This window comes from Passer montanus, unplaced genomic scaffold (genome assembly GCF_014805655.1).
Source record: "Passer montanus isolate IOZ18808 unplaced genomic scaffold, ASM1480565v1 scaffold43, whole genome shotgun sequence".
NCBI classification, from domain to species: Eukaryota; Metazoa; Chordata; class Aves; order Passeriformes; family Passeridae; genus Passer; species Passer montanus.
In genome coordinates, this window is record NW_024369151.1 from 5,001,425 (window position 1) to 5,023,922 (window position 22,498).

The 22,498-nt window shown below is 49.3% G+C and overlaps 1 protein-coding gene and 1 long non-coding RNA gene across 3 annotated transcripts in view; one reads left to right on the forward strand and one right to left on the reverse strand.

Annotated features, from left to right (window-relative positions):
• Positions 1 to 20,610: 20,610 nt before the first annotated feature.
• On the reverse strand, positions 20,611 to 22,049 carry LOC120507466. The gene is made up of 2 exons (XR_005628775.1): positions 21,641 to 22,049; positions 20,611 to 20,707 (listed from the first exon to the last, which is right to left on the reverse strand). It is a non-coding gene; the product is annotated as an uncharacterized LOC120507466 (long non-coding RNA).
• LOC120507465 (collagen alpha-1(XXVII) chain-like) overlaps positions 20,700 to 22,498 on the forward strand; it is a 141,890-nt gene continuing 140,091 nt past the window's right edge. For both annotated transcript variants that reach the window (XR_005628773.1, XM_039720181.1), the window contains exon 1: positions 20,700 to 21,224. Coding sequence is in view for 1 of the 2 variants with exons in the window: in XM_039720181.1 (XP_039576115.1) it covers positions 21,169 to 21,224 (56 nt within the window). In the remaining variant the exon portion in view is untranslated. The remainder of the gene's footprint in view (positions 21,225 to 22,498) is intronic.

Below are 22,498 nucleotides of genomic sequence, written 5' to 3' on the forward strand. Positions count from 1 at the left end.
CTCTGAAATTGCTTCAAAGTACTCATCTGCTGATGGGTGAACAATCCTCTCACCCCTTTGATGCCCCTGAGCTGATGCTGCTCTTCTGGGGAGCAAGAGCAAATATCAGAAAATGGTTTGCTCCTTTGTGGATTTATTGAGTGGCTTTGATGTCCTCACCAAGCAGGAGAAATGCAAATAATGTGAATTCTGGGTGCCTCAAGTATCAGCTTTGCCTGGGGAACTGACCCTCACCTGAGGCCAAAGCACCAGGGAACTGATCCTGCTCTGGATGATGCAGGTCCAGAGTCTTGTGTGTGGGTAGTAAATAACCCCCCACAGGTGCTGCTTGTCCACCTGCACTGTAAAAATCACTCTGGAGATGTGTAATTTCAGAACTGGGCAAGGAGTCCTAGATGAATTATGTACGTGCTAAAAGTTTTTCACTTTAGGTCAACCAAAGGTATTTGTGAATCGTGCCCAACTCTAAGTGCTTTTCAGCTGGAGAAGGAAAAGCTGAAGCAAACCCAGGATATTTTCCACATTTGAATACTGAAGCATTACCTTTTCCCATTTCACATTTTTTTCTGACAGGAACTTTGAAAACTGATGAGAACGTTTTGGTTCAACATGAAGTACTTGGGCCTTTGTGGCAGCCAGAGTATTGTCTGTTCTCAGCACTGGTGTTGGCTACAAGAACAGCCTGCCTGTGCCACAAAGCACTGGGAATCTTCACCATTGGCATCTCCACGTTTCTGGAGGGATGGTGGTACTGACTGATGGGATCTTGAAACCAGTGTCCCAAAGCTCCTCCTTGCACCTTCTGCACCGAAGCCTGGTCATGTTCTGCCAAATCCTAAAGCATCCAAAGCCATGTAAACTTTGGCAATGGGAGAGAAATAACTGCATTTTAATATCTGTATTCAACAGAGTTAACCTTTGTAGGCGACTCTTGAAAAATACTAATTTTTTTTATTTTTTTTTTTTTTTGCAATGGCTTAAAAGAAGCCTGGTTGGTTAATATTGAGTAAATTATAAAAACAAACTAAAATTCTTTGTACTTGGGATTCAAACACCAGGAGAATCGTTTTGTGGGGTTTAGAGTGTTTCTATATTTTTGTGCCTTCATTGAAGTCCCAAAGCCAGACCCTTTGACTTGAGTAATTATTCACAACTAAATTTAGCTTGGACTTCAAATGTCAAATCTGCATTCTGAGGGTGGGTTCCAGAGACAAAATAACCATTCATCTTCTTAAAGATGAAGAAACTGCCATGCCTTCCCAAAAAGATAATAATCAAATTGAGAGGCTGGGAGCCATTTCACATCCAGCTTTGCTCAATTCTCATGTACCAGCCTGGGCTGAGGAGAAACTAAAATGAGGTTGTGTAGATTCAGCTATAGATTGTAGGGAGAGAAGCCTTACAAAGGTTATCTTGTTCTTCCTGCTTATTTTGGAATGCCAGAGGCAATATCTGAAGATGTGCTGCTCCAAAGGCATTTTGATCAAAAGCTGGAAAATTGGGCCCATTAAAGTATTGATTGAGGCTCAGCAGTGCAGTCTGTTGTTGGATCAGAGGTACAGAGTGACCCTGCCCCTTGCTGCCCTGAGATCCAGGGCAGGGCAGATGGGGAGGGATAGCACTGGCCCTGTGCAGCAGAAACAGCAGAGGACAGACAAACAGCCCCCAGCAATGAGCTGCCAAGCAGAGGGGGTGGAAAAATCCATCTTTACTTGTGCCAAAATGCCAGAGAGCTTGAAGGATGCTGCTGAGAGAGAGGTAGAAAGGCACAGCCCTCGTGTGCTCCTGCCACTGACTGAGGGTGGACACGGCTCATCTCCACCCCACTGAGTGCAGCAGCCATGGGGCAGCTGATCACAGAACTGCGGGGTGGTTTGGGCTGGGAGGATCTGAAAACTCACCCAGATCCATCCCTGCTGCCATGGGCAGGGACACCTTCCACCAGACCAGGGTGCTCCAAGCCCCGTCCAGCCTGGCCTTGGCCATGAAGTCCAACCCCCCTGGAAATTCAGTTTTCCCTCTGAAGGGGAGATGAGATGAGCTTTAAGGTCCTTTCTGACCCAAACCACTGCAGGGCTCTGTTTGGCTCCCTGGGCTGTGCTGAGTTACTCACCGAGGCACAAGGGGGCACCCATGGCTAAACTTTAATTATCCGGGAGCACCTGGGATCCTTTTGTCCCTCTGGTGTCCCTCTGGTGTCCCTCTGGTGTCCCCTCGCCCCCAGCAGGGCCTGGGCTGTCTCTGTGGTGGTGGGGAGTGGATGCAGATGGGAGAAAAGGCAGAAAATCAGGACACAAAGTGAGAGCATTTCCAGCTTACTTTCATAGGGAATAGAGGAGGAATCCTAAAACATTTCCCTGTGTCTGAAGATTTAACTAAGGTCTGCTAAAGTAATGAAATATTAAGATAAGCCCATCACATAATCCTTTGGGGCATTAGACCTTTTTTTTTCTTTTTTTCTTTTTTTTTTTCTCTTTTTTTCTCCAAACAATGTTTTAATCCTTTCTAGTTCATGGCAAGTTTAGGACCAACTGTTAACAAGAGACAGTCCTTTATAATTAAAGACAGGTTCATGTTTTTGCAGTTTAAGGATGGAATTAGATTTCTGGGTTAAGAATGAAGCTTTCTAGTGATTTTCTTAAGATGCTTGCAGAGGAACCTAGAGCTCCACAGAGTTTTTACAGCTCACACCTTTGCTAGCAGTGGAAGCTGGATGCCTGGAAGTTCCCCTACTTCTCCAACTCTACCTCTCTGCTTTCTGCTCTTGTTCTCACCTGGCACACAAGAAGCAAAAGCAGAGGTTAATAATTGCCTTTTTTTTTTTAAAGCAAACCAGTCCAATTTCTGCTGAGTGAGCAGAAACTCCCTAATTTGAAACAGGGAGGGAGGAATGTGCAAAGGGCCAGGAACCATGGATGAACTCCATGCTTCCCTCCACAATCAGTGAACCTGCGGTGAAGCCAGGAGCTCCATCACAGGCTCTGCAGAAGGTCCAGTGACTGCCTGTGGCTTTGTGGCATCCCTGCTGTCCCCAGCACTTCTGTGATGCTGGAATGAATTCTCTCTTTATATTTTAGTGGTTTTGTTTTCTTCTTTGTTGGTCTTCTTCAAATATTCTGCTTGCTGTGAATGAGGTTTTCCCCAGGAGAGTGGGACAAAGATAGAAGCTGATAGCCCTGTCAGGCCCTTTCCAAAAATAAAAAGGCAAATTTGTGGGAACTTTTTCCTTCAGCACATGGCTGATGTGTGCAAAGCCTGCCATGCTGATGTGAAAATGGGGAGTAATCACTGTGATGTGATGTGATGGCCTGAAGAGGCTGCAATGAGTGTTTCTCTTGGTGCTCAGTGCACTAAAAACCTGCTGTGCAGGGTTTGCTCAGCTTGTTCAAGCCTTTGGCTGATCCTAAGGCTGCTTCATCCATAAGGAAGGGAAGTGAGGTGGGATGTGAAAGGTGGGGCTTTTGTGAGGAGCTGGGCTTGGTGTCCCCTCAGGGCTCCTTTCCCTCCTGTCCCTCCTTTCTTTTCCTCAGAATTTCAGTTGTGGAGTTTTGAGTGCTGGGAACGTTTTCTGTGCTCCAGGTTGAGCACAAAGAGGTCCTAGTTGGGTGCTTGGAGTTGTTTCTATAAAGCGTGGAATAATGGAAGGAGCTTGGATGAGCTGAGGCTTCCTTTGGTGCAATATAGTGGGAATATCCTTTGCTGTATGCACAAGTGTCCTAAGGAAATTAATAATTTCTATTGGTGTCTGTGATATAAAAGCACGTTAAAAATAAATAAATCTGTTGCAATTTAAAGGATGTGGGGAAAAGATGAAAGTAATGTGAAAAATGTTAACACAATGATGCAGAAATGAGGAAGAGGCATCTGTTAAAGCAGCCACAGGTATTGCAAGTCCAGGAGAAAGGTGCAAGATCTATTTTGAGCCTCCCAAACCCATTGTGAGCATCTCTTGCCATGGGATCTCTGAGCTCTGGCAAATCCCTGCCAGTGCCTGCTCTGAGATGCTCTAACCAGGAAGAATCTTGCAGATCCTGCAGCTGAGGAAACACCTGGGAAGTGTCAGGCTGAAGTGCAGACAGTGAGAGCACCTGGGGGGCTGAGGTGACCCCTGGGGCAGTCCCAGAGTGGAAGAGTGGGAAATGCAGCTCCTTCAGCCAGGGATGTGTTTGGGAGGCAAACACGAGCCTCATCCAGCCTCATCCAGCACATCCAGCACAGGGGCTTCAGAGGAGCACCACAGCCTGGCAGCAGGAGGCTCAGGCTGTGGAAAACTGAGCTGGATTTGCAGTTTTGTGTGAAAGTTCTGTTCCAGAGCCTGGGTTTGTCCCCTGGCTAAAAGGAGGGAGGAGAGGCAGGAGCAGGGATCTCCCAAACCCATTTTCAAAACAGTTGCTCTTGTCGTGCCTCCTCCCCCCTGACACCAGGAGAGCATCCAATTGTTTTGGGGGTGGTTTGTAAGGAGGGAAGAGAGCATCACCCTGGCAACAATCTTGGAAATGGCAGTGACCTTAGCTTGTGCTGAAGCACTGTGCTTTTGTGCCTGTTTCATATAAGAGAAAAAAGAGGGATCTCAAATTGTGAGATTGATTGCCAAACACTGAGCATCACTTTATCAATGTTGTACAATCAGAAGGGAGAAATAAGGGATAAATAGGGAAGATGGGCAACATCTTAGCGTATCCTATTATTAATTTTTGGTGTAGGAAACCCTTTGCTATGAATAGGATAATTTCTAGATGCAGATGAGGAGTGCTTTTGGAAACAGGGGGTTTTTCCCTGGGATCACAAGTAGAGTTACAGAAGTGGAAGCATCTTGACCCAGTCATTTTGGAAGTCTTTGACATTTGTGTGCCTGCCTCTGTCTGTGTTTACAAAATGAGATTAAGAGTTTAATTTCCACTCTCTTACTGAAAGCTGAGGTTTAAGAGCCTTACAACTAACCAAGGACCCTAAATCCCTTTGCCAAATGCAGGTCTGAGTTCAACATGACTTCAGAGTGGGCTGCTGCTCTCCTTTCCCCTCCTGGCTTCTACCCCACTGCAAAATGGGGGTCTGGTGATCCAATGCCTTGCACCTAATTTTTCTTTCCCATTTTCCTCAATATTGAAAATCAAGTTGGGCAGGGTTTAATGAGTTCCACCCCCTTAGTTTATTTAAAACCCATCTTGCTCACGTTTCAGTCAAGCTTAGCAGGAACTCATCCTTGGAAACAGGATTGTGACACACCAGCCTTGGGGGTTTCAGCTGAGCTTTGCTTGTTTGACTTTTCCCTGGATTCAGTGACCCAGTTCCCCTGTGCTCCCTCCCTGATGTGAGGAGAGTGAAGGCCACTTGAAAGAGAAAGCTTTGAACCTTGCCTGATTTCCAGAGGGTCCCTCCCAAACTGTTTGCATTTGCTTCTCCTTGTTTCTTACCTTCCTGTGCTCCTTGTGAGCCCACTCTGAGAATAACTTGTGCAAACATAAAAATAATAATATTAATTAATTAATTAATTTTTTAAGCATCTTTTTATAGTTGAGCTGGAAGGATTAATGGCAAATTCCTGTAGAGTCAGCACTGTAACAGCTCTGGTTACTGAGCAACAAGCCTTGAGCAGGTCAGGCTCCTTTTCCTTGTCTGTCCTGGACACTGAAAAAGGCTCATCCAAATTCACCCTTCATTTCATGTCACAGAGCAGCCTGTGGTACTCCAGAAGCCTCTAGGAGCCTAACTTTTACAAATTCTTCCCAAGATCCCAATGTAACATGAAGCATTAAATCATTTTGAAGAAGGGGTTCAAGGCAGTGAGCACAGCAAGGTTCTCAAACTTTGCTTTTTCATTTTTCCTGCTAGAAATGGAAATTATTGCCAAAACCTTTTTTTTCCTCAGAATGAGAAAATGTTACACACGTTCCTGAGCTTTAGGAAACCTCTATTCTTGCGCACAGCTAAGAATTAGAAACAGAGAACAGATCCTGCACCCTGGTTGACAAAATGCAAGGACTAAACCAAGCTGCTGATGCTCTGCATCACCACAGGCTGTTCCCTGCATCCTGCTGGCTTTGGCACTCTGGGACAAGTGACACTGTTAGGAATCTCCTTTTTCTTTTGTGCAGTTCCCTGAAGGCTCTCGGGTCCCACCTGCAGTGTTTAGAGACCTGTGGAGACACCTGGGACTGTTTCTCACCAGCACATTTAACACCTGGGGGGAATCTTTTGTTAGAGTCTCTCTTAGGGCCTTACAGGTATAGAGACCTCAGTTCTTGCCACATCTGTGTTCAAACAACTGCAGCAACCACAGCAGGCTGGATTTGCCTTCCCAGACTCCCGTTCCTTGCTTTTCTTCTCTGCCTGATGCCTGGAAATCCTGTTGTGCCTCCCTCAGCCTGCGCTGGGAAATCTGAGATGCAGGGAAGGCAACCAGAGCTGGCAGAACTGGTTGGTTGTGGTTCCTGCAGTCCATGTTCTGGGGGGTGCTGCCAGCAGCATGCTCTCCTTGCCATATTATTTACATTTGTGCTCAGCATGTTCTTCCCTGGCTCCAAGAACAAAAGCCTGCTGGTATGGATGGGTGACAATGCATAGCTTTGTTATTAAAATTGGGACTTGTCCTGCTAGGATTCTTGCATTGGAAATAGCATCCAGTGATTAATCTCCTGCTGGCTTTGTTCTTTTTATGACCAAGGGATTGGCTCGTGGAGGACTTCCTGCTTTTTTGGAGGGGCTTTGCAAGGTTGATTAATCTGTAGTAATAGAGGCTGGAGTGACCAGAGTTTCTATAGTGACCAGCTGGAGATAAGAAAGTAGCGTCAAGTGGTAGTTGCTGAAGATGCTGGATGCCAAAATTGCAAACTGTGTTTTGAAACAGACCAGCCAAGCAAAAGAGATCTGTGGCTCCACAGTCAGCTTGGACCTGAACGTCCTCTTTGTTTGGCTGAACAAAACCCAGATAAACAAAACACTGAAGGCAATTAGCTTTGTTTGCTTGCCTTTGTCTCCTCTTCTTCCAAATCATTGTAAAATTAGGAATAATGCCAGTGAATTCTGTAGCTATTCAGTGGACAAAAGCTGGTGCACAGGAGAGGAGAAACAAATAAGTATAATACTGCTGTTTTCAATAACCAGCCTGCTCAGTTTTAGCTTTTACTCCATTTACTTTATCTCTTCTAGATTTAAGGAGATTTATTTGATCACTCTTGTAAATGGGAGCACCAAGCATTTGCTGTAACATGGGATCTGTGTTGGTACCATGCTTCTCCTGAGAAGGTCTCTGCTTCCCAGTCTCCTTTCTTCAGAAGTTTTCCATCAGCCTCTTGCTCTGCAGATGCCACCTGTGCCTCAGAGGCTCAGTGAGGGCATGGGATGGGCACAGGGCCATGCTGCTAAGTGACAAATGTCCTGGGTGTACATGCCCTGGAGTTCAGAAAAGGGTTAATTCCGACCTTCCCCTTGTCACAAAAGCTTTTTGTCTGCCCTGTGGGGGCCGGCTGGGGAGCTGCTCCCATCCAAGCTTGTGACAGGAGCACACCCTGCCTGGAGCAGGGATGGAATCCCCCTGGCTGCTGGCTGGGGGCACTGCCCTGAGCTGCAGGTACAGCCCTGCTGTCCAGAGCCAGGGCAAAGGCAGCATCTCTTGATGGAAAAAACACAAGTGGAGGAATCTAAACCTGCCTGAAGCTGCTTTGCTCACAGCCATGACCCTCATGCCCCACACAGCCCCAGTCTGCCATGGAGTGAGCCCAGCCTTGGTCTCTCCTTCTTCCCTTGTGCTTTCTGATCCCCATGGAGAGGGGCAGGATCTGAGTGTGAAACAGCTTCCTGCAGTCAGCATTTATTCCTACAGGTCCTAAAGCTTCCCTGTGGGATTTGCATGGACCCCCTTGCTCTGGTCTAAATGGGGGAGTGTGGTGGAGCCTGTTCTCTGCAGTGCTGGAAGCGCTGCCCTGACTGCCTGCAGTGCCCTGGGGCAAAGGCAGCCCGGGGGGAACAACCCTCCCCATGCCCTGAGCAAACACCCTGAGCTTTGTGGGGACAGCAGCAGTGGGAATGGCACAGGAGGTTGGGCTGGGCTGTTTCAGGGGGCTCTGTGCCTTGTCTCCCAAGCTCTGGCTCAGTCTCTGCTGTGACAGTGACCCAGGTCCTTGCTGCTGCCTCCCCCTCGGGCTCCTCCTGCCTTTGCCAGGCTGTCACAAGGTCGTGCTGTGGGTTTGAGGGGGATTCTTGAGGCGAGAAAACAATGGATCTGACTCCATGTTCTTAGAAGGCTAATTTATGATATGATATGATATGATATGATATGATATGATATAATGTTATTAAACTATACTAAACTATACTAAAGAATACAGAAAGGATACAGACAGAAGGCTAAAAGATACTGATGAAAAACTCATGACTCTCTCTGCAGAGTCCGACACAGCTTGGCTGTGATTGGCCAATGAGTAAAAACAATTCATGTGAAACCACCTGTTGTATAAATAATGTCCAAACCACATTCCAAAGCAGCAAAACACAGGAGAAGCAAATGACATAATATTGTTGTTATTAAACTATACTAAACTATACCAAAGAATACAGAAAGGATACAGACAGAAGGCTAAAAGATACTGATGAAAAACTCATTACTCTCTCTGCAGAGTCCGACACAGCTTGGCGGTGATTGGCCAATGAGTAAAAACAATTCATGTGAAACCACCTGTTGGATAAATAATGTCCAAACCACATTCCAAAGCAGCAAAACACAGGAGAAGCAAATGACACAATATTGTTTTCCTTTTTCTCTGAGGCTTCTCAGCCTCCCAGGAGAGCCCAGGAGAGAAAGGGATTTTTCCAGAAAATAAAACGGTGACAGGGGCTCTGTGTGAGCAGTGCACTGGGACCAGGGTCCTGCTCTCAGTGTGCTCAGCCTCAGCCACGCAGCACATCCAGGATCCCTCAGAGGGAACGATGCTCAGGAGGCTCCCTGGGATCTCCCCAGAGATGCTCCACCTTTTCTGACCCTTTCAGCATCTCTGTGGGCACCCAGCCTTTGATGTGGCTGCAGCTGCTGGGGTGTGGAGTCTGCTGCACCATTCCTCGGGGATCTGCCAGCACAGCCTGGGACAGACAGGGATGGGGACAGTATCAAGGCATCTAATTCCAAGGAGTTTCTAATTCCAAGGAGTGTCACACCTCCCTCTGAAAAGCCTTCCTTCCACCCAGCACCTTTGCCACAGGTCCCCAGGAGGGTGGGGTGCACCCATGTGGTCTGGGAGCAGCACAAATGCATTAAAAATGCAGAACACAGGGATTGAATCCCACAGCAGAGACAGGAGCTCGTCCAGGTCCTTCCTTGGAGAAAGGGGTACCTTGTGCAGCCCCACTTTATGGGGGATAAATGCCCCCAAGGAAACCAGTGGGATGAGAGCCTCAGCCCCATCAGTGTCCCCTCCAGGAGGGGACAGGACCTCTCTCTGTGCCCCACTGCAGCAACCAGCTGTTGAGGTGGTTTGATGTTTGCTTTCTACCTTCACTTCGTGTGGTTATTTCTGGCCAAGGGAAGATTAGGCCTTCAGTGGGTGTTTGGAATGTCAATAACTATAATTAAGCCTTTGTGGTTCTCTTGCAAACTCGGGAATCTATAATTTTCAGCAGAGTCCCCTCCTAGCATCGCTATGGGGAAAGGGTGTCTTTGTTGGGCTAAAAAATAGAAATAATTTTTAAAATCAAAGCTGTAAAATAAAATGCTAATCAGTGGCATTTACAAATATTTAAATTTTATGTTATTTTCCCTTTAAAGAAGAAGGGAAATAGAAATCTTGGCATTTCTTGCTGTCTTTCAACTGCTTTGGGGGAAGTTTTACCCAGAAGCTAGTTTGTTCCTGTTGTTTAATAATTGCATATCAGGGAAAAAAAGTGAAAACCAGCTCAGGATGAAGGGTGAAGGATACAGAGAAACTTTATTTTCTGCACAAGGTCCCTTTGCTGGATATGTGCAGAGGACAGCAGAGTTTCCAGGAGCTCCCAGAGCAGCGGTGTCAAGGGCAGGGATTCCTGGGCTCCCTTTTCACTGGGATGGGAATGAGACCATCACGAACGGTCTGGTTTCACTTTCTGGAGTTGGGGTGGTGATGCAGCTCCAGAGAACGTCCTCGTTCAGGATTAACCCTTTCTGTACCTGCAGCTCTCTGTACATTGGCTGGGAGTTGGGGAAAGCTGCTTGGGGGGCGATGAAGCAAGGATCATCAACAGCAATGTTGCAAAGTGCTTTTAGGATGTGCTGAAAGGCACGTTGAGGACATCACAGTGAGGGGGTTTGTGATGGCTCTTTGGGGTGTTCTGTGTTGTTTTGAGGAAGGCAGAGGGGAGAGCCTCCTTACCCACATCAGTTAATGGCCTTTTAATAAGGAGGGGTCAGGTGCAAATACTGAACCTGCTCCCTGCCTGGGGCACAGCCACTGGCGAGAATATCAACAGAACATTGTTGCTTATTCAAGGCTTTTGGAGATGGGAAATATAAATAGTCTCATTTATCCCATTCTGCTGATTAATGCAAGTTTTGCAGTGAGTTTGTGTGCTAAATGTGGGGTTTGATGGGAAAAGAGGCAGAGCTGTTCAGAGAGGAGCATCTCAAGATACGCTGAGCAGTAGAATGAGATTGAAAGTTGCCCTTTTTAAGTTAAACAAGAAGTAGTTTAATCTTAGCTCATAATGAAGAAAAGTCAGAGAAAAGCAATGTAACAGCAGCAGGGCAGGTGTCCAGGCTGGCTCTGAAGGGAGATTACAATGATAAAACACAAACTTTGTTTACCTGTGCTGAGTTTGCCAGTGGAAAGGTTTGCTGATGGCACACAAATGAGAAGTTCCATGTGAAGAGGGATTTGACTGTTTTCTAAGAAACTGGAGAGCAAACAGCATTTTTTCCTTGGTTTTTGGAGTGTAGAGCTTGACCCTGAGCTAACTCTGTTCAGTGACAAGGCTCTTCAATCCCACAAATTCTGGGAGAATGGGAATAAAAATGTCCTGATCTGGTTTGTACAAAGGCTCCTCTACAGTGATGCTGCTGGCTGTTGCAAATGAGGACTTGGCTACATTTCTGAAATATCACAGAATCAGAGTCATAGAATGGTCTGGGGTTGGATATTTAAGGATCATCTCCCTGCACCCCCTTTTTTTTTTAATCTTCAGTGACAAGTCCCACTATGAAGCTGCTTTGATGGGCTCTGTACAGTACAATTGCTTTCAAATTACAATAATGATTTTCTTTAAATCCCAAACATATCCCAAACTCTGAAAACAAATAGGGAAACAAAGTTCCCTTCCATGAAATCCTGATTCAAACACTTCATTTTATTTCCCTCTTCTTGGGGAGGGCAGGATTTATTTCACCAGTGGGTGTATAAATATTGACTTATTGACTTGATTTTTTTTTTTTTTAGGAACAGAGACACAAGCAGGTCTCTCATTAGTTCTTACCCAAACATCAGTAAATACAGCCTTTCTGCAGTGAGTCCTGTTTGGAGAGCTTTACCAAATACTATTGCTGTTGAAGTAGAGAGAGTGAGAGTGTGCAGATGTGGAGAAGTGTGTTTGCAGGAAGAAAAAAAAAAGCCTATTAGCTTTGAAGCAGATTTGTATACTCTGGGTTAACACACTGAGTATGTCAGGAGAGACCTTCTCTGTGGAAATGGGCTGTGTTTCTGCTTTATGTGTTAACAATTTGAGTGAAGTATGAAGAAATCCAGCATTGTTCTGCTCTAAGTGGCACAGATTGCATTTCAGTCAGTGCAGATAAAGCACCAGGAACTGTCTGCTCTGCTCCAGGAGATGGATTTGAATTGCATGTTTAATCAACAGGGCTATTTTTTTTTTTTTTTTTACACAGGCCTTTACAGCCAGATAAACCAGAGCAGTCTCTAATGAACTGTGCATCTGGAGGATGGCAGGTTGTGCTGAATGTAAAACTGGTTGGGAAATAGATTTACACTTGCTCCTGCAGGAGGGGCTGCTGCCAACTGCACCGTGCAGCAATAACAGCCACTGGCAGTGCTTGATGCCTGAAGGTCTTAAACCTCTTTACACACAAGATGATCTATATCACAAGCTTCACTTTAGAGACAAGAAAATAATGGCACAAAAGCAATGGTTTAAGTTGCTTCAGGTCACCCTGCAGGTCACTGGGGCAGTGAAAAGCAAACTGAGCCCTGCTGGGATCTAGGTTAGCGTGTGAGCCTCAGCAAGCTGCTGCTTCAGGCAGGGCAGAGCTGCCTGGCCAGCCCCAGGCACCCAGCACCAAACAGCCTCCAAGGGAGGAAGGGACAGACCCTGTCTGCAGCCTCAGCACTTCCCATCCCAGCAGAGCTGAGCAGCTGCTCACAGAAATAGCTCAGCACCCCTGCAAAAGGAAGGGGGGGTGTAGCAGGGCGCTGTGGCTTGCATTGGGTTCAGCAATTCCTTCATATGGCTGCGTCATATCTTAAAAGTACTCTGATTGCACAAACCAAATTGCTGCTGCTTTTTGGTGTGGATAGCTCAGGATGTAGCAGAGTACAGGCTTAACTTAATACACACGTGTGTTTGTGCAAGGGCTGCCTCATCCTTGTCACTGCTGAAGGAGCTTTTCTGTTGTCATTACTGAGCCCAGGGCAGGGTGGAGCCTAAGAAATTCTCATCTCAAATCTGTCTAGTCTTACCCTGCCTGGATTTATCATTTTCACTTCAGCTTCTTCCTGCAGGTATGATTTCCCTTTGCACAGGGAACTGCTCCCACAGGCGTGCCCAGAAACAGGACACAGGGTTATCTTCCCACAGCAGTGGGAAACAAAGAATATATCTTGCTTAGACAGTAGAAAAACTACCTTTTGGATTTAAATATTATTACCCTAACTTTTTGTTATGACCAGCATTTGCTTTGATGTTTTCTAAGCTCCTTTTCTTCTCTCTTTCCCACTGAAACTAGTCAGAATCTGACTCAGGCTGAGTTTCTGTCTTGCACAAAACCTTTGTCCCAGGCACTTGTGCTGTAGCACACAAGGCCAAGATCTTGTGCTGATTTCCATCTCCCTTTGAACTCTGCCCTGAGGCTGCCTGGGTGTGCCATGAGCTCCAGCTGCCACCAGCACTGTGTTCTCACCCTTAGGCTTGTTCCTCATCCTCAGAGCAAACAGCATCCCTGCTCCAGAAGGACCTGGAGTGACTCCACAGCCTGTGCCTTCCCATGTTTGCTGCCTGCAGCTCCCAAATCCTTGTCCAGAGTGTTCAGAGCAGGTCAGGCTCATCTCTCCTGCATCAGTTGTGTGTTGTGGGTGCTGGGCTGTGGCACAAGCACTGAGCCACACCTGCACCAGTGTCACTGGGATATCCAGAGCCCTGGCAGACCACACCAGGAGTGGGCACTGCTGCCTAAAATCATAAGGGTTGTGTGACCTGCAGAATTCAGACTGAAACATGACACACTCCCTGTGTGTGCTCCCTGCCATGGTAAATTGCTGTCATAGCAGCAGCAACCACTGTGGCAGTTGTCCTTTTGTCCTTAATGCGCAGGAAATTATTGAGATCAGCAGGCACTTTAATGTGCTGGTGTGGTTCCTTTGCTGAGGGGGAAGGCACTCTCAGGGTGGTTCTGTTTCATGAGGAGCAGATAGGCTGCCTCTTTAGAGCTCATGTTACCTGCACTCATCCAGGACAGCTCTCAAACATCTCCAGGAGCCCGTGGCATGAACAAGCTCCTTTGCACACTGGTGGGAAAAGTGCTTGTGCTTGCTGGTGCATTGCTGCATTTAACCAGCAAACCCCCAGGCAGGGAGAGCTGCTCCTCCTGTGCAGCAGCCCAGAGGGCATTGAAGGAGTGTAGGGGGATGCCCCCAATGAGAGAGGGGCAAACTAGCTTTTGTCCCCCAAAAAAGGAAGGAAGCCCAGAAGTTTCTCCCAACGATCAGGTGAAAAGACACCTTATAGGACCCCAGAGACGTTACTAAAACCTTGGGGTCACCTAATTGGATGGAAGCCAAAAGGTCCCGCCTGGGCCATAAGGTAGAAAAAGAGAGAACAAAGGAACCACGAGGCTTTTGTGAACGTGTTTCTACCAGGATTAGACCTCTGTACCTGGCTCGGATTTTCTGTTTATTGTTTTTCCTTTTATTAAACCTTTCTGTTTCTAACACTGCAGCAGAAGCCATCCTGCTCATTATTTGCTTCCAAAGGTAAAAGCTAAGCTAACCTTGGTGTATTAGGTTCCCTTTTAAGGGCTCATAAAACCCTGGCCCGACAAAACAGAACCTAATAGGGCATTGCATGGTGAATTAGTTTTTTCCCTCCATGGTAGAAGAGGGAAACGGGTCTTGGTATTCTTCTGTTCAAATGTAGGATCACCACACTGTGCCACAGGCAGCAGAACAGCCTGGGCTGGAGAACACAGCTCCAAACTGGTGGTGTTGATTCTCTTGTGTTTTCCACCAGCACCAGTGACTGAATAAGTCTAAATCAGAGAGAACACATGGACAAACAGGGAAATAAAGGGAGGTTCACAAAAACAGGCAGGCTTTGCCTGATTCCTTAAAGGCAGGCAGGATTTAGGAGCTGTAATATCTTCCTGTCAGAGCCTGGTGATGCATTGCCCTGTCGGGGCTGACCTGTCAGCCCAGCGCTGCTGCTGCCATCAGCTGAACAATCACCTCACAGCCACCCTGTAAAACTGCAGCTCCCCAAATTCCCAAACGGAGGGAAGGACAGAGCTGTAATCAGCAGGCAGCCTTGCCATGGGAAGGGTGGGTTTGGACTCGTATGGCTGCTTTGTGTTCCCTTTCATTCCGATGGAAAAGGGCTCCATTTAATCATTAACAGCCATTCCCAGCTCTCGGCTGGCTGGGCAGCCCGGTGTGATATGGTGCACTTGGAAAGCACAGAAAGATCAGTCTCTGCCAGACGTGGCATCCCCACAGCACCGGCCAGGAGACAAAAGCCTTTAGTGTTCCCAAAAAGAATTTAAAACATTTTACATCAAAAGGCTGCAGAAGTTCAAACATGTCACCGGCAGCCGGTGGCACAGGACAGGAGTGGCTTTGTCAGGAAGGCTGTGGCAAGGGGGGGCTAACACTGAGCAGCAATTCTGTTACATACATGATTTTCAAGCTCTCTGTACATCTCTTCTATAATTAATACCTTCCACAGTGCACTGGGAACGAGAAACACAACCCACAGCAGCTTTTGGATCATGAATAGCTGTCAAACAGCAAACCCTAAAACCAGGAGTGCTGCGTGTTCTGCCCCTCGGCAGAAACCTCCTCATCTTGCAGTGATGGCTGAAGCCAGAGAGACCAAATTAGGAGCATCCATCGACCAGATCCCAGCTGGGCCAGCTTCTGCCTTCCATGAGATCTTGACTTTGCCATGGATGGTGGGACTTCTCAGCAGGCAAAGGAAGCTCTTCAGCAGGTTTTTGCTTATGGCCAGGTCCCTACAGGGTAGGGAAGACTTTAATCCAGGGCTTGAACTAGTGCCAGCCATTTGAGCAGAGCTCATGGATGTGAAAAGTGCCATGTTAAATGCAGGATCTGAACAGAAAACTCATGTAGGGATTAGGAAATCCTACACAGGGAATTACCTACCTGAGAGAGCACTGCAGCCAAATATGGGGGGGAAGAGGGATAGAAATGGCTGCTTTGGCAGAAACATCTCAGTGCCAGCCCGGCAGGCAGGGCTGAGCCCAGCCCGGGGCTCTGGCTGCCGAGGCTGCTGATGCTGCTGAGTCAGCAGCCGCTCCCCGGCACAGCCCGGGCCTGCTGAGCCCTGCTGGGTGCTGAGCCTGGGTCCGGGCTGGGATCAGCCCTGCTATGCCCGGGTATGGGCTGCGATCAGCCCTGCTGTGCCTGGATCCGGGCTGGGATCAGCCCTGGTGTGCCTGGGTATGGGCTGGGATCAGCCCTGCTGTGCCCTGCTGAGCCCTGCTGGGTTCTGTTCCTGGGTATGGACTGGGATCAGCCCCACTCCTGTGCCCATGTTCTGGCTCGGCTCAGCCCCACTCCTGTTCCTGGTGAATCCCCTGTCCCTGCCGGCTCCCAGGTGTGGCTGCAGCCCTGTCCCCTGTGATGTGGGGCTGCAGAGCTCTCCCACCCTGGCTGGCACCATCACCCTGCTCCCACAGCCCGGCTCCCTTTTCCCCTGGCTCCAGCATCTCTAAGCCAGGGTCCAAGTTTAGATCCTCCCGCTCCAGGCTGGGTGTGGATCCCCAGCCCAGCAGGGAGTGAAAGGCTCTTTATCCCACCTTTCCTTCGCCTGTTTGTTTGATCCCTCCCACAAGTTTTTCCGGTGCCGCGGTTTTCACTTCTGCCTGGTTATGCCACGGGTTTTAAACCTGAATGGAGTATTTATCTAAATATATCCAAACACATCCCTGTAATTCCTCGCGACTTCTGGGGGCAGTGAGTGATCCAGGATTCTTTTTGGACTTGGGCAAAGGTGCAAACGACTGCAGGGTAATTCAGCGTTGTCCCTCAGGCCAAGCCAAAGGGGGCTGGCAGGTCCAGGCCAGGCTGGCGTTCCCTGCCCCTGGAGCCTGTGTCACACTGGGCAGCTGTGACACGCCTGCCGTGGCTCCCCGGTGCCTCCACACTCGCTTTTCTAAGAGGAGCAAAGAGACAAAATTATATTAAAGAGAGCCTTGATGCTTAACCGAGCTGCAGCTCCTGAGGAGAGGTGGGTACTGGTTCTTCTGCAAGTGGCTAAATAGGGGTGAATATTTAAGATGCTGTATTTATTCAGGCTGTAATGACATGCTGCTTTTTTTGAGAGAGTGTGTTTCATCAAAAGCAAGTGTTCTGTTCCCTGTTCTCTATGTTGTGTGGTGGCTTTTCCTCCTCCCCTATACTTTTTTTGGCTAATTAAACTATTCAATCCAAATTCCTTTTTTTCTTTTTTTTTTCCTTTTTTTCGTTTCACTGCTGTGCCGTTTTACTTCAGTTTATTTTGTGTTTTAAAATGGCTTCTATTTAAATTTGGAAGGGAAGAAAAATAAATCTGCTAAATATATTTCTATTCAGATCATATGTTGTGGCTTTTCTCTTTTTGAAGAATGAGGTCTAATTTTTGAACCTGAATTCACTTGGCACAAGTCTTGGCTTCAGCAATGTTGGGTTTCCTTTTGTTTTAAAGTAATTCCCTTTTTCCTACTGCTGGGATACATTTATGTCTTCGTGCTAGCAAAGCTTTTAGGCATGTGTTTGGTTTGAAAATGTTCATCGGAGCAAATATGGGCAGAGGATTTGAGGATGAGGCTGTCAGTGAGTTTTATGGTGTTTTATGGTGATCCTTGGTGAGATGCTGTGGATCTGGAGCACCATCAGTCCTTTCCCACTACCCATGCACATCCACTTTGGATAAATCTTTGCAAAAAGATGCAGCACATCATTTTCCTTTCCTTTTTGTCTCTCTCTCTCTGAAAAGCCAGGCCTTGTTCCTTTCAAGTAGGGTAGGGTGGGGTTTGGGTTTTTTTTGAGGGAAAGGGAGTTTACTAAATATTTGCTGCATTCGGAAGAAGGAAAAGGTAGAAATAAGCAGCAGAATCTAAGGTATATTCAACAGCAGAGGGATTAATTCACAATTATGTGAAGTTGGAGGTTTTTTTTAATTGATTAAAGCTTTATCTTAAGCACTTCAGCATGGCTAGAATATGTTTCTCAGTGAGGAATGTGTGACTGAGAAACATGGAAAGAACAGCTGGGGGAAAAAATAGCTAAGAAAAATAGAGATTTTATGGTGTTTCTGACAAGCTGTGTCACTGCCTGTTGTCCCTAAAGTCACAGTCCTCAAAGCTGGACTGTTTGGGTCATCTGAGTTCCTGGGCTTTCAGAGGGGTTTGAGACACGTTTTTCTGTGAATAGGAATTTCTGACAAGGATGTGTAACTTAGCTGCACCCTTCTGAGAAGGTTTTCTGGAGGACAGAGGAACTGTGAGGCTGTTAGTTAACCCCAGTCCCAACGCTGCTTGTTTCTAATTGTTTTGCTGTCTCTGCTTAAAAATTCATCTGCTATAGCGAGAAAGGAAGCAAAATGTAGATGCTTCAGAGCAAAGGTATGAATAAAATCTTCTGCCTATAGAAACTGGGAGATGGAAAACCACAGCTCCAGCAAGCAAGCACAACTAAACCAAATGTATGCATTGAGGGAGAGAAGCCCTTAGCATGCATGGTAGCAGAAGATGTCATGTAGGAGATCTGATTTATGGTGGAAACCTCGACTTTTGGCCACGCTCTGAGGTCAGGTTTCTGAGTAAAGCCTGCATTGCTGAGTCAGGCCAGTGGGTCCTTGAATTTTCTGGTCTGAACGTGATGTAACATTGCTCTCCTCTAGCCTCAGTGAAGTTCAGGTACTTGGTGGGTGGATGTGGGGTCCTGTTTGTGGCTGTGTATTCTTCATGGGGAGTGGGTAAGTTTAGTGCCCATGCCCAGCTGTGAGGTGCTTCAGCCCTTCCCATCTCAGGGGATAATGCAGTGAGACACAGAACACATTTGTGGAGGGAGCCCTGGGGTGGCTCAGCCTTGATGGCAGAGCCACGCTGGGGTCTTGGGTGTGTGCTGGGTGCTCAGAACCTCACAGGACCTGCCCTGTGCCCTGCACCTCATTCCCTTACCCTGGGGGTCCTGTAGCCCTTGCAGCCCTGTCCCTAACCCTGCAGCCCTGTCCACTCACCCTGCAGCCTCATCCCCTTGCCCTGGACATCCTGTAGCCCCTGCAGCCCTGTCCCTTACCCTGCAGCCCTGTCCCCTTGCCCTGGGGGTCCTGTAGCCGCTGTAGCCCCCTCCCTTTGCCCTGTGGGTCCCTTTTCCCTGCAGCCCCATCCCCTTACTTTGCAGCCTGACCCCTGCCCTGCAGCCCCGTCCTCTTACCCTGGGGGTCCTGTAGCCCCTGCAGCCCTGTCCCGGCTCGGCCTTGATGGCAGAGCCACGCAGGGGTCTTGGGTGTGTGCTGGGTGCTCAGAACCTCACAGGACCTGCCCTGTGCCCTGCACCTCGTTCCCTTGCCCTGGGGGTCCTGTAGCCCCTGCAGCCCTGTCCCTTACCCTGCAGCCCTGTCCCCTTGCCCTGGGGGTCCTGTAGCCGCTGTAGCCCCCTCCCTTTGCCCTGTGGGTCCCTTTTCCCTGCAGCCCCATCCCCTTACTTTGCAGCCTGACCCCTGCCCTGCAGCCCCGTCCTCTTACCCTGGGGGTCCTGTAGCCCCTGCAGCCCTGTCCCTTACCCTGAAATTCTGTCCCCTTACCCTGCAGCCCTGTCCCCTGCCCTGCCAGTGCCCACGCAGCCCCTGAGCCGCGGCGCTCCCCTCCCCTGCTGGTGGGGTGCCCGGGGTGCCCCCCTGCCCGGCGGCAGCGCTGATCCTGCCCCTCGGAGGCTGGATCTCTGCTCATTAGCTGCTGTTTGCTGAAACCGGATACCTGGGGCACCCCCGCCAGCCCGGAGTCCCCGGGCTGCAGCTATTTAAAAGGACAAGGGCAGCCTCAGAACTTCCACCTCTTTCACATCCATGTGCCTCCCAGCGCCCGCTCCCCACCGCCCTTCCCTCCTTGCTGCCTGCAGCATCCATGAGCCACGAGAGCAGCGACGGCCCGAGGGGGACGTGCCAGCCCCGGGGAAGGATTATCTGCTGAATTTGGGGGGACCCCCGAGAGCCCCGGCTGGCCCCGGGCCCCTCACCCCGGCTGCCTCTCCCGGGCTCGCAGAGCAGGAGACACCTTGAGGGGAAGGAGGGAGGAAGGGGCTTTGTTTGAGTTTTTTCTTCCTCCTTTTTTTTTTTTAATTTTTTTTTTTTTTTTATTTTTAAAATCGTTATTATTTTTAAAGAAGTAGCAATTCTGCTGGGACAAATGAATGCCCACGGGCATGGGGTTGCACGGAGATGCTGCTCAGGCTCTCAGCTCGCTGCAGAGTAAGTGCCCGAGGCAGAGGTGCTGCCAGGGGGAGGGAGCAGGGCAGGGGCACCCGCGGGTGCAGGGAGGAGGCACCGCTGCCCTCACCTCCTCAGGGAATCAGAGGACAGCAGGGACCTGCCGCTCGCCCTGGGGCTCCACGGCTGGCTGGGTGGGACTTTGGATGAGGAGGGGAAGCAGGGATGAAGGTTTTATCCACATGTGGAAGTCCCCTCTCCTGCCAGAGCTGACCAGGAGGATTCGGGATCCAGCTTGTTCTGATGGACCTCGCATGGGGAAACTCACTGCCCCGTTCCTGCCCTCCGGGATGCAGATTCCTCCCTCGGTGCTGGGAGGAGAGGGGCTCTGGAGATGCTCTGGGGAAGCAGAGCAGCCCAAGGAGGGGAACAGGGGCATGGGGGTCTTTTCTCCTCCAAGCCTGAGTCCCATCCACAGGCTGCCAGCGCTGATCCCAAGGGAAAAGCCATGTCAGGTACTTTGCAAGGTGGGTCCAGGCCGGTTTGGGGCTCCTGGCCCTGGACAGGTGAGTGGAGGGGGCTGCAATTTCCATCAGCAAAGAAGGGCCTGGGCTTCCCCTGGACAGGGTCTTCAATTCTTTCCCCGCAGTTCTGGCCAAAAGAGTTTCTTTTTTTCTTTCTTCTTCTTCTTCTTTTTTTCCCCCCCCAAATTATTTATTTATTTTGTATAATTTCTCGTAAATGCTTCGCTATTACAGAGGAGGGCAGCAGAGAGAGGCAGTAAGGACATCCTTAAATAATTTTCATTTCTCAAAATCTGCCTTTTCCTCTTCTCTCTAAGTCCAGAGGAGAGATCCTTGGGGGGTGGGAGGCACATCTGCATTGCAAATAAAAATAATAATTACAACCACCAACCAACCAACAACAAAAAATGTAACAGCTAAGAAAAAACACTTGAAATCACGGACTTTGGGAATCAGAGATCACAGAAATTGCACTATTTATAAGGAGAGGAAAAAAAAGGCAAGAAATCCAGCGACCATGGGCCAGCCTGGCTTCCTAGAGTGTACTTTGTGTTCTCTCTCCTTTTTCCAAGGTAATTGCAGTCTGCCGAGAGGGAGTTAAATGGGATTAAAAGATCTGTGTAAGCAAAAGGACCCAGAAGAGAAGGAGGAAGGAGTGAGCCGTCCGGGCCAGGGGTGTCTGTGACACAGCTGAACCCCTTAGCGAGGCAGAGAGCCGAGCTCCTGGGAAGGATGTACCCACAAACCGCCTTATGCCCCGATTTCTGATGGATTGCCGCAAAAATTGCCCGAAAGAGACAATGCACTAAACGTGATGGAGCCGGAATCAGAGCCGGTCTCCAGACTCAGAGCTACAGCGGCAGGCAGGGGGTGAGTACAAACTCCGCTACTCCCGGCGCTGGGGAAGGGAATCCCGGGCGGGCTGGGGGTGCCGGGGAGCCGCGGGATCCCGGGAATTGGGAGCGGGGTGGGGGAACACATTCCTCTGCCAGGGGATGATGTGAAAACTCCAGCTCTGGAGAGGAGAACGGGCTGCGAGCGGAGAGGCCACGCTGCGGAGCGGGAGGAACGGGGCTGCGGGGTGCGGGGGACCGGCGGGGAGAGCCCCCCCAGCGCCCCCAGCCCCACGCACCGGGCCGGGGGCTCCCAGCGCGGGGGTGCTCCGGGAGGCGGTGCAGGATGCAGGAGCTGCCCCTCCAGCCCTCACCCTGCCCTGCCCGGGGGGTGCCAGCCCCTCCTGCAGCAGGGGTGCTGCTCCTCAGCCGGTCCCTCGGGGACACGGGTACCTGGGTCGTGCTTCTTGAGGTGGGGAAGCCCCGAGGGATGGGCACGGCGGAGGTGCGCGGCGGCAGCTCCTCTTCATGTGCTCGGCACACACAAAACGCTGCTCCCTCTCCGCCCGTGTGTGAAAGGATCCCGGCGCACAGGCTGCCCGTCCCCCTTCTCCCACAGCTGGGGCCAAATTTTGCTGTTTTCGTTGTTAAGCGCGTTGTTGGTGGTGGTTTTGTTGTTGTTGTTGTTATTTTCCCGGGATCCCGCAAAGGGTTAATCCCGCTGGCTGCGTTGTCGGATGTACTGATGATTTACCGACACTCCCTTGGAAAGGCTGGGATTCTTCTGCCTGGCAGTTTGAAAAAGTTGTGTACAGGATCCCTCTGCCCGGCTGGGCTGGGAGATGGGGGAAAGAGGGGGACCGGGGCCGGGGGATTTGGGGGCAGCCCCCCTCCACCGCCGGGGTCATCCCGCTGCCGCCCCTTCCCCAGGGCCCGAGGAGGGTGAATGTGCAGCTCCCTTGGAGGCTCAGCCTGTGTGTGGAGTTACAGGGAGAGCCCAGATCCCATCCCAGGGGCTGCAGCTGCTCTCCTTGACAAGTTTTCTGTGTGTTTATATACTCACAAGGGCTGAATCTCAGCGTTTTGGGGTTCTTGCGGTGTGGGGGTTTTCTTTGGGATTTTTTTTTTTTTTTTTTTTTTTTTTTTTTTTTTTTCTCTGCTTGACAAGTTTTCTGTGTGTTTATATACTCACAAGGGCTGAATCTCAGCGCTTTGGGGTTCTTGCGGTGGGGGGGTTTTCTTTGGGATTTTTTTTTTTTTTTTTTTTTTTTTTTTTTTTTGGCGTAGATGTGGCTGTGGCGTGTCTGGAGC